Genomic DNA, 12,385 nt, shown 5'->3' with positions numbered 1-12,385 from the left:
TGCTCACTTTAAGGGAGGGACTTTAAGTGAAGCAAGATCTTTGTTACACTTGGATCAGCTGACGTGGTGTTGACTTACTGTCTCATTATGAAGACATGCTAGCTGTCCGAGAAGGATGAGTTTTCAACAACTCTGGCAAGACAACCGTGACCACCATCACAGCTAACATAAGTCATGGACAGAGCAGCGAAATTACAATTAGATCCTCCAAATACAATGAAGAGATGGGCTGTACCAGTGAGATCTGAGTCATTTTAATTCAGGAGCTACATCAAGCCAAACTTGAACTCAGGAGGGCTGGATGACAAAAAACCTGTCTAGAATATGAAGTTAATTCATTTTAAAATCTGCATTAAATCTACCGTCTATTTACAGCATGTAGAAAACCTGAAAGCTGAAATGACTCCTGGTGCAGTTAACAGTGAAACTCTACGATGTAGAGTGAACTGTGTCACAACTAAAACTGCTACAAGTGACTTGACTCTGCGCTTCTTGTCCTCTTCACCATGACCTTTCTCTTGACCATTTCTACCACTTTCACTACACGTTTTCACAAATTTCCCCTCCCAGCATGGAACCGATGTTGAATGAAGCAAATAAGGTTCACCTTGAAATCAGGACCCCTGTTCAATGGCAGCCGCCGATCAGATTTGCGCCACTATAACATCACAATTCCCAGTGGACATAACAGGAACAGCAAATATCTACTATAACTGTGGTTTCTTTTATTCTTTGGTAATTATATAGAACGTTTTCAGTTAACAGCTACATTGTAATTTTAACACAATACCTGAGGGCAGTGTTCCCCCACAGGCAAAACAGTTTGACATCACAGAGTTTTACAGATGAGTGTGGTTAATGTGGTGACTTTAAACACCTGATTTTACACTGTGCTGGTGGTTTCTTGAGAGTTAATGCTAGCCTTTCAATACAAGTACAGCAGGTTTCTCCAAACATGTGTGGACTGTGAGTGGAGTCATAAATATAAGCCCGCTGTTGATGGGAGATGAAGGGATCACAGATTGCTTTGATTCGATGGTGTGAAATGTTGAGGCCCCGTACAGTCTACCTGCAAAGTAAACTCATTTTTTCCCGCACAGCTATCATTAAAACAAAATTTATCCAGAGCACATCTTAACCGGTTATACCGTTTGAGTTATAACTTCTCACTGCTGAGGCTGCCATTGTTTGCTTTCAGTCTTGTGTTTTGCAGAGAGAAGAAAATTGTTTTGGTGTACCCATTGCAACAAAACTCCAGATTTTCAATCGCAAAAACACTTTTACGGGCTAAAACATGTTTTTTTTCTGTCTAGTACTGCATGACTGTGAATTCATTCATAGGTTTGAGAATTTGTATTAAAATAAACTCGACATATTTAGACACATATTTGCACTTTGTACCATTAAGTCAATCATTGTACTATATCATTCTCTCTCTCTCTCTCCTGTCCTGTATATATATCCTCCTGAAAAGAGCCTAAATGTAGTTTTGTTGCTCTGATCATGACTCACATTTGCTGTGATGGTAATCATGGCTGTCCTGCCAGCTAGCGCGTCTTCGTAATGAGACAGTGAGTCAACAGCACCTCAGCTGATCCAGGTGTAACGAAGACATCGCTCCAATTAAAGCTGCTTCGTCAAGGCGAGCAAATTCTGAAATGTTACATATGCATGGAGATAAAATCGCTGTGCTAGTCACACATTTTAAAGCGTCCTGTTCTTTTGTGTCCTCGCCCATGAGGTTTAATTCCTTGGTTGTGCAGTGGATTCTAGTTTCATGTAATTTTTTAAATTTTTTTATTTTTTGCTTCATCCTTCTCAAAGCAACAGTCAATAAAATTGGGATGTTTTATAAATTAAAAAAAAAAATTGCAGTAAGAAATATTTTAAACTAACAGATTTTTTTAGGCTATAAATGGTCAATTTCTTTGGGCTTTTAAGTCTCTAAGACTTTAAATTTGCTGCCACGACTTGTAGTGCACTGTTCTGTGATGAGTGTGCTGCTGGAGGTGGTCCTGATCAGTCAGTACAAGCTAAGTTCGAAAACACTATTCAGAATGGACCTCTGGACGGACTGCATCTCTTTCCTAATGAATGCTTTATTTACGAGCCACAGAAAGGTTAATGGGCCGCGCAGTGGTGCGGTGGCTTGCACTCTCACCACAGCTAGAATGTCATGGGTTCAAATAGTGGCTGGGTCTTTCAATATGGAGTTTGCATGTTATCACTGTGTGCACATGGGCTTCATGAGTCCAAACATATGCATGCGTGGTTATCCGTCTTCTGTATTTGCCCTGTGATGGAATGATGACCGGTCCTCATGGTCAGGACTGGCTCAGTAATGTGGTATAGAAGATGAATGGATGGATGGAGAACACCTAATACCTGAGTTTTGTGAGATTATATCATCTATAGCCTGCTTTAATTATTTGTAGAAAAAAGGCAATAAATTATTGATGCATTATATTGACATCAAACCATGGAAAGACAATAACTAGCTGAAAATTTTGATCATCCATTAAAAAGAAGCCGTTTCAATATTTCTATACACAGCAGTTACGAAGATCTGAACTTAAAGCCACATTTATAGTCAGCATATTATTAAATAATGTAATCAGGCTTTGTCTGTGACTCTGTCCCACAACTTGTGTGAATAAGAGCTCAGAGGGATAACTTGACCTTTGCGTGGTCAATGGGCGCTGGATGTGATATTACATTTGAAAGGTGTCACTTGTTATTAAAGAAGCATGAGCAGGTGATGCTGGGCTCTGGGTGTGTGGTGTGTGTGTGTGTGTGTGTGTGTGTGTGTGTGTGTGTGTGTGTGTGTGTGTGCAGCAGCAGCAGCAGGAGGAGAGTGAGGGCCAGAAGGAGGGGAGCTCGCTCTCTCATGTTCTCTCGTTTCACTGTTGACTGGCGCCGTGACGATAAGCAGGCAGCGGACGGGCTGAGGCTGAGGCTGAGGATGAGGATGAGGATGAGGATGAGGATGAGGATGCTCTGTGGTCTGGTGCGCACTCTCCTCCTGTCTCCAGCTCCCCGCGATCATCACCACGGAGGAGCTCCATGAAGGCACAGCCTCGGTGTGTGTCTCCTCGCTCCTCGGAGCCGCTGCAGTTTGAGCCGGACCTGCCTGCTGGGTTTTTTTGTTTGGGTGTTTTGTTTTTTTCTGTCTCTCCCTGCGAAGCTCCGGATCCGTGTTACCGAGCGGAGAGGACCGCGGCTGAATTATAAAGTCTTCGGGAAATAAGGTACATGGCATGCACGGTGCACGGTGCGGGTTTCTGCTCCACAAAACTGAAGTTAGCCTCTTAGCATAGCTGCCCCCCCTCCTCCCCCCCTCCCAATCAATGCTGATGCATTTTCTGCATTATGCGAGCGGACGGCAGCTAATAATAATAATAATAATAATAGCCACTTTGCCGTCGGAGGGCTGAGAGCGGATCGACGCCGCTGTCAGGGGCTAAAGACAGAGCCGACGGCGGACTCGGACTCGGACCTGGGCTCCGGTCATGTGCGCCGTCCGTCCGGTGCATTGAGCCCCCCCGAGCGCGAGGCTGATTGAGGTTCGCTGTAACAGCAGCTGCTGGAGCCGGGCTGCGGGGACCATCTGACGGCGGTGCGATGCTCAGCTTTCACTCCTGGCGCCCGGAGTCAGCCTGTCAGTCCACAGCGGGGTTTTTTTCCTCTCGTGTTGGGGGGACTGAGCGTCTTACCTTGGTGCCGTCCAAGGAGAAACACGAGGACGCTTAATGATGGTTAATTTGTCACGAATCGCTCGTGGAAATGTCAGTTTTCATTGTCATCAGTGGGGAAAACGGTCGACGGTGTCGACGCAGCAGTGAAATTAATATTCCCGGAAAAAAAAAAAAGAAAAGAGAAAAGCAGGGTCTCTTGGTGCGCATTGTTCACTCTGAGCTTTTCGCTCGAGCTCTGGCTACATTAGCACAAAAGAGAGGCAGAGCTGGCAGTCTCAATTCTCCCCAATCCAGACCCCCCTGCATGACAATGACACCTATGCAACATTTTCTGTGCAATCAGGAGATGAATTCGTCTTGGGAGCGTGACAGCAATGTGACCTTTTCTCTTTCTTCCTCTGCGGGGCCTGCTGGCAGTTCAAGGACTTACACAACTGATGTGACCAAGTGATGGCTGAGGATGGGAGATCTAAACCCACATGCTTCTTTTGGTGCATTCTGGCTCATCCCGAGTGTCATCTGCTTTTGTGTTTGGCCTTGGTTTTACCTGGAACTAGACTTTGCTTATCTGAGATGATCCGGTCTGCCATATTTGTTGTTTTGAAAGGTGGTCAGCAGCATTCTGGCGTTTCAGCTTTCACTCCTCTGTCTCCTGTAAATGGTTTTGAAATGTTGAGTCTTTACCTAGATTGGATATTTTCTGGCGTCAAGTAAACTGATGTCTAAATGAAACACTTAAGAGGTAAACAAGGGCATTATATACAGAGCACCATATGAGCACCCAGTGTGTTGAATAGTTATTAACGCCACAAGGATAGTCATGCACTGTCTCATGTACAATGTTGGAATTTAAATTCCACTACAATAAGCTAAGCTTTTAGAAATGATCAATCGTTAAAAGAAATAGAAAGACAAGAGGGGAAACAGTGCAGTTGTGGAGAATCACATCAGTGATCATGATGTAAATATAGCATGCTCACTTCATCATTACTGGAAGGATAATAGGGATGAAAGATCAAGGACTGAAAATAGCTTCATCAGACTTGGAGGTGACTCTCAGTACAGCGGGAACATTCTAACCAGGTGATCTCTGAGGTCTGATGACTGTGTCCATCACATGTGAGGAAGCAGGGCCATTTAGGGTTTAGTAGACTGAGTGAGGAACTTTAAAATATTCTAATGTGCGCCGGGGCTGTTTTAAAGGCCACGTCTAATGTGACCAGCTCTCACTTAAAAGCAACATCAATTTTCTTTTTACCGTTGGACAAAATGTCAGAAACACTGGTGACATGTCTTCTCACCTCTTTCTTTCAGAGGCAAATTATGCCAGCAGCATCGGCATCGCTCGCCCTGGTGACGTGCCAGCTCGCCGGTCAGACTCCTCCGTCCTCCTCTCGTCTCCCCGTCTGCCCGGGCAGATCCATGCTGCTGGATGCTCCTCACAGAGCCACGCCCGCACCATGAGCGCCAACGGGCCTGCCCCAGACCCCGCCTCCGCCGCCGCTCCCGAAGCGCCCCCCGCCACAGCCCCGGCCCCGGCCCCCGCTCCGGCCCCGGCCCCAGCGCCGGCCCCCGCGGCGGCGGCGCCCGCCCCCGCCGCCCCGCCGCCCCGCCTGCCCCGGCGACCACCACCACCATCCCGGCAGGTGCGTTGGCACAGAAGAAGCGGCAGCAGTATGCCAAAAGCAAGAAGCAGGGCAGCAACGCCAACAGCAGGCCGCCCAGGGCTCTGTTCTGCCTCAACCTCAACAACCCCATACGCAGGGCCTGCATCAGCCTGGTGGAGTGGAAGTATCCTTCTCTGTGGTCCGCGCTTCACGCATCGCGTGATCAGGCCTCGATCGTTGAGATAATGTGATTAATGAGATCGTCCAGATCTTTCTATGGTACCCAAATGGAAAGTAGGCTCCACAGAGGTCTGTGTGGTTGGTGGATGAAACGCTGTGATTTCACTGTTCTAACCATCATTTCAACCTTTCATGATTTTTAATTAAAAAAACAAATTGATGCATTGTTTACAGAAATCCAAACTGACCGCATCTCTCAGTCGTGAAAATATTCATCATTAGTTGCAGCTCTGCCTGTTCGCAGCTGTTGTCTGTTTTCCAGTGTTGCATGTTGTGACTGTCCCATGTTATAATGACGACGACGATGATGATGATGATGATGATGATGATGATGCAAGCTTCAAAAGAGAGCGGAGCAGCCCAAACACAATGAATTAATCAGTTTCTCGCAGAAACAGATGCTCTCATCACGAAACCCGTCAGATGTTACGACATGCAAATACGATCTCTCTAAGAACTGCACTTATTACCATTGCATTCTGGGTAATGTGGATTTCGCTATATCAGACATGTTGCAAATCATTCTGATTAGGAGCGGCAGTTAAGAAAAGCTGCATGCAGCTCTGAAATAGGAACACCTGGAACACCTTTTCAGTTTACGTTCTGCTTCTGAGCAGTTTTAAATTACAGCTCTGTGATAGGTTTCATTTACACCTGTAAAAATGTGAAAATGAGTCAGTTATTATGTATTTTTCAGCTTCCATTTTCTTTTTTTGCTTTGTGCTTATTTGCTTTCTTTGTATGTCCTTGAAAAGTGTTTGTCCATCAAGGAGCACACTGGCGACGTGTCCTGGTGGTGAAGGCCTCCATGAGCCAACACCAGGGACTGTAACATCCAGTCCTTTCGCTGAATCTGAACCAGCTGAGGCAAATTACATCTCCGAGTACCAGTCCATAGGCATGCAGAAGTCTGAATTCAAGAAAAGTACTCAGTACTTTGCAGATAAACCAAAACTAAAATCAATAAAATCGCACATATGGCGAGTGCTGTGCGTGTTAAAAACAAGTAATTAAATAATAATTCAGTCTGAAGATGTTAAATTCTTTATTACTTACACCTTTATGTAATTATGTCATAGCGGGGGATTTGACATGGATTTTTCATCCGTAGTTTATTATTCATGATTGCTTATTTGTGTCATTTTCTTTTGAGTTCTCCTTAACGTCTTCCCTCAGGCCATTTGATATCTTTATATTAATTGCTATTTTTGCCAACTGTATGGCCTTAGCTGTCTACGTCCCCTTCCCCGAAGATGATTCCAACTCTACAAACCACGACCTGGTGAGTGCAACGTCATCTTTATATTTTGAATTTCTGTGGCGGCTCTTGTATCAGTCCGGTTTCAGTCATTCACTGACTTCTACTGTCTGGCTTTTTCAGTTCAGAGGCTTTATCATGTCTATTACTTAATAAGATATTCCTATATATTTACATTTTTGCCCTTTTTTTTGACGAAGAGAAGCAGGATTATCTCATCTGATGGCTGTTGTCATCTTGTTTTCTTAGCCTTCGTTCATTTCTATTATTGTGATGAGTTCCCAAAATGCATCACACAGAGTGTTGTCACCTAATAATCCTCCTTCTCTTGATAAAGTCTGATAACATCACTCTTCTCAGAAGACGCCGTGAGCGATGTTGCTTTGATAAACCCAGTGTTGCACACGGCGCCGTGTCTTCGCCGATAACGCGGAGCTGAAATATGCGCCGCACCGACAACGAGAAACACTTCTACTCTCGCTCCCGTGGCGCTTTATCATGTCATAGTTTTCTGGGCAGGGGTTTTTTTATTCCGCCTTCTATTTTTAGAATCTTCTCGTCATTGCACCACTCCATGCACCTTGTGCATTTATGTCTCTGTGATGAATTATGGGTGATGTAGTGTTGTAAGCATTGTTCCACAGCTGAGGATAAGTGCACTCTACAGAAGCCAGACAGACTCGCAGAGCGCGGCGCTCGCATGAACACAATTCAGCTGCTGTGTGCGGTGATTCACGAGTGGAATATACGCCGCGTCTGCAGACATTTGGGTGCTTTCAAAGCTTCGTTTCAGAGCAGGAACATGTTGGAGGGAGGCTACGCTGTTACGCTGCGAGGCTCGCTGTGAAAGATAAGCTGCGGCTTTGGTTAAAGTGTGCTCGGTCTACTTTCGTGAAGTAAGGTGCGCTGCTTGTCAGTTTGACCTCCTGGAGGGTGACCTCGGGGTGTTTATTTACTCACTGCTGCAGATGCAATAGAGAAAACTGGGCCATCTCAGACGTTACGGAGTCTGGTACAGTTTTTTTTTCCACAGTGTGATGTCGGATTTAGTTCAGAGAAAAGTTTGGAAAGCTGTTTCGATTGTCAAACCTGAAACAAAGTGTTTAAAAGAGTCAGAATACAGGCAGTATTATTCTGTGTCTTGGAACAATCATGGCAATTTGAAGACTTCTGTGGTGATCCGTTTTGTCTATACAGATCATACTAATCAAGGTGTTTGTTCTGATTAGTTTATATAGATGCACAAAGCTTTCACTGATATATCACACTGTCCCCTCCGTATTTATTGTCCATTTGTTTTCATCTGTAACATAGAAAACATGACAATTACAATATGGATTTATGCAGAGAGACTATTTAAAGTTGAAGCTAAGGTCAGTTTGATTGTTAGTTCTACAATCTACTCTGTGTGTTCTGTCCAGGCTTTACAGAGAGTTGAAACTGTCTTTCATCATTAAAAACATAAATTGCATTAATATATGATTAAGATGAGAAACTAAATTCTATCAACGTCCCCTATTTGGTAACTCTTTGATGTTTAATTTATATATAAAAAATCTAAATAGGAACCACTATGTATGTTAATCTTCAGTTTAGGACATATTTTTTTGAATGATCTCTTAATGCAGGTCTTTTTATTTGCTCCTGTCAATATATTCAAAGTCAAATCTTAGATACATGTCTATATTTGGAGCGTCACCCTTTTCAGATGTTTCCATATGAGAGTGCTTTGCAGAAAGCGAGTGCGTTAATATTGGTGTAAATAATGACTGAATGCTTCAGCTTTCCTCTACACGATGTCTCTTCCAATAAAACACAACCAAAGACTTGCAATTATGAGCCCAGCTTGGTACTTTTTAAGATGTCTTCGTCATATCTCTTGTTTGCACCTGCTGCGGAATATTTTTGACATTAGTCTCAAGGAGCTGCTGGGCTGAATGTAAGGGCCCAATTGGATGTTTTTATACAGTAAAAGTTGAAAAGATATTAGAATGGAAGCAATGCTGACTTGATGTGAAACTGCTTGTCATATATGACTTTCTTTTTAGCTTTTTCAGATTGATTGCTGTTGGAACAAAGACTGTTAAATGCTTATCTGCCACCCCTGATGTCTTCTTTAACCACATGCACCATGTAGTTGCACCATGTTTGTTGCTTACTGTTGAAGTGATTATTTTCCAGCGCATCGCGGCTTCACTTTGCTTGCACAGGACTTTAGTTTAATTCTGCAGCGTAAACATTAAATCAAATACCAGAGGGCGAATAATGCAATATTGCCCTTTTTTGCGTGAACAATAGATTCTTGCACGGCGCAGGTGTGCCAGCTCGGCCCCGAGTTGTTCGAGAACGCTCACGCTGGAGAAAGCACTAGAGGGAAAAACGCTGAGCTGGTTTCGCCGTAACGGCCGGCAGATAAGACAGTGGTGGAGGTTTCACGCCACTCTGCTCCGCAGCCTCACAGGGAGACGGAGGGCTGATATGAAACCGGAGTTGGGGGCGCTGAGCAGCCCGGTGTGTAAAGTGAGGATCAAATTATACCACAAGGCCGCTAAACCGTCCCCATTTTTACTCAGCGATGCGTTGAAATGTGGTGTAAGTTTCAGCACACGGAGACACGGAGGGCGGCGCCTCGATTCCTGGATGCTGTGCACTCTGTTTATAGTATGCAGCAGGTTAATGCACATTATGAGGTAAAATGCAGAATCGATTCTTTGTTCTGTGTCCACAGCGTCCAGATGCTGGGCAGCTGTTGAAGTTAGAGCGCCACATTGCTGCAAAGTCACGGAGGCCTCAGCCTGAGTCTTCCTGTCTTGTTAGTCAGGCTCTGTAAATGCAGCAGCTCATTATAAATAGAAAGCAATTTCCTCCTCAGGCAGCACAGAGGGCAAAGGACTGGGGTCCTGCTACCACCAGGAGGCACAAGTGAGTAACAGGATGTAGCCAGCGCACAAATACACACATGCATGTGGACTTGTGCACACAATAAGACAACAAGCGGAGTCAGAAACCTGCAGTGGTATTTCCACTGCTTTATTGCTTGCCCCCCCCCCATTACTTCACTGCTCCTCTTCGTTTAGTCATTTCTCTGCAATCGGATGTGGTTTGACTGACCGGTCCTGCACGTGACCGGCTCTCCTCTACAGCCACCTTGTGTGAGGGATAAACCAGGGGGCACAACGGCTAATGGGAAGAGCGGGACAGTTTCCAAGTGACCTGAGGGGCGATTTAACTCGCCACGATCACTGATCCCAACCAGCAAAAACATGGCGGGAAGGGATGAGTTAATGGACTCCTCAAACCAATGATACAGTGAGAGGAGACACTTTATTACCGCTGTTCTGAGCCCTTTCTCCAGCATTTGTGACAACAGTCAAATTTGTCAAACTACTGCTGGTCATATAGTAATATAGTCATATAGTAATATATAAATAGATCTGCATTTCTTGGAAACAAGTTCTTTTTTTTCAGTTTTTGTGTAGTTTCCAAATCAAAAATAAGTTTAATCATCAAATTCATCCATCATATAGACTTAACAACACTTCCTCTTGATTCTGATTATATTTATAATATTATTGAGTTTGTTACTCTTAAAATTGCCAAAATTCTGCTCACACCCTTAGTACAGTATCGGTTACCATGTGTATGTAGTAAAGACTTAAAACTATTTAACATTCATTTCTGAAATGCTGATGATTGTAGTTTCACATTGTAGAAATAAATTGATGAGATAACCTTTACAGTAATACCCGTGCAGCATCGGCAGTTTTCATGCAAGGACTCATTTTTTCCAAATTCAAATGCACTGAAAAACCCTGACAAGGACCATTTATTGTCTCTGAATCCCAACAGGCCTTAACCACAACATTTCACAGTGTGTAAAATATGCGGAAGCTTCACATTCAACCGGATGCTATGACTTGATGTGAAACAAAGCCAATAATTTCCCACTTGTTCTGTTAGTCTTTAGAGCATAGTTGACACCAGATAGTTACTGTTTTGTTTTTGAAAGAAAGAATGGACACGTTTTTACATAATCCTGAAACTGAAGATTTGTTGCAAATTCTTATTGACATGAACAAGATAATTTGATCATTTTTGATCATTTTATTCATTAAACTAATGATGTTTAAAGGTCTTAAAGGCCACTGTCTGCCTGGTTCGTTCAAAGTAAGCTTTCGTTTTTCTGACTAGAAAAGTGTAATATGAAATATTGAAATATTTATTGAAATTTTATGTTAAAAAAACATTGAAAAAATCAAAATCAAACAAAAATCTGGTAGAACAAAGAAAAACATGTCATCACATCGTGTTGGATCACATCACCATATAGATTAATACTCCTGTCTACAAACAAAAACATCAAATTAGAATTCAACAATCTAATTTTCATCATCATATCTGAACACAAAACTGTTAAATTTTAAAAATAAATAGCATTTGTTCCCTTCTGATTGACAGCTTTTGTTGATTGTTACAATTGTCTGCAAAAAAAAAAACCTTTTTATTACCCGGACTACCAAACATTACGCCAAGAAATATCCCACAAAAATGAGTTTTGCGGTGGTTTGTGGGAAGGAGGTGGCTGCAGGATGAGTGAACGCCTGAATTATTGTTTCAGTCTGCTTGTGGGACAAACAGTCAAAACCAGCCTGCCTCTGGTTTAAGGTCATTTCTGACTTATCTATCTGAGACTCGACACCACAGGCATCTTCTGCTGAAGGTAGCTGAGCAAAACAATGACCTTTTCCCGGCGAATGTGATTCATGCATCCTATCGTTTGCAAGGCATCATGCCGGGAATGGCGTCTGAGCTCAGGTAGTGTCCGCTCCCGCGTCGCCGTCATTGCGTAACTCAGGAGCCGCAGAGCTATTTATTTAACTGGGGACAAAAAGGACACGAACATGTAAAGACCGTTATGTCCACACACGGTCCGACAAAGAGGTCATTTGGACGCCAGCAGAGAACTCACAGCTTGAGTCAGTCTCACATTTGAGCGGCGAGAAAACCGAGCATGTCAGCATTTTTTGCGATTTATTGACGCAAAACGACCTCATTAAACACGCTCTGCATGCTGGTAGCACCTGACATTATGCACTTTATTTAATGTCTAGCTATTAAAAGTGTAATTACCATTTCGTTTAAAATCGAAGTATGATTTGCTCCAACTGAAAACCCAGAAGAAATACTGGTTGTGTTTTTTGCAAAAGGGAGGATTTATATGTTGATCAGTTGTCCTTCCTGTTAAATTAAAACCTGCTTTCAGGCCTGATGGTTACAGAGTAAATAATAGCAACAATTTATTGTCAGTTATCACTTGAAGATTAGATTTGCACAACTAAACCAACTTCAGTGAGCTTCAATACACACACAGCACAGCAGGTTAAAGCCAAACATCCACACAGTGAAGTGTGCACATCAATCACATGTGACCGATTCCTATGAAATGTGCATTCTTAGCACGACAAAATGAGCAAACTATCAGCAAAGAGGAAGGCATTTCTGATTTAAATATGTACCAACAACCATCATCGTGTCAAGTGGCTGACCCGGAGCCACAGCCTCTTGACTGATCAGTCATCAAGCAC

The 12,385-nt window shown here is 43.4% G+C and overlaps 1 protein-coding gene across 1 annotated transcript in view; it reads left to right on the top strand.

Moving 5' to 3' along the window:
- Window positions 1-3,154: 3,154 nt before the first annotated feature.
- Window positions 3,155-12,385, top strand: part of LOC115389089 (voltage-dependent L-type calcium channel subunit alpha-1D-like) — a 54,187-nt gene continuing 44,956 nt past the window's right edge. Inside the window, 4 exon segments of the mRNA XM_030092481.1 lie at window positions 3,155-3,248; window positions 5,010-5,293; window positions 5,296-5,486; window positions 6,719-6,824. Of these exon segments, the coding sequence (XP_029948341.1) occupies window positions 5,156-5,293; window positions 5,296-5,486; window positions 6,719-6,824 (435 nt within the window). The 5' untranslated portion in view covers window positions 3,155-3,248; window positions 5,010-5,155.

This window comes from Salarias fasciatus, chromosome 5 (genome assembly GCF_902148845.1).
Source record: "Salarias fasciatus chromosome 5, fSalaFa1.1, whole genome shotgun sequence".
Classification (NCBI taxonomy): domain Eukaryota; kingdom Metazoa; phylum Chordata; class Actinopteri; order Blenniiformes; family Blenniidae; genus Salarias; species Salarias fasciatus.
Note: the sequence above shows the minus strand (reverse complement) of the source record. Positions and strands in the feature narration are given on the sequence as shown.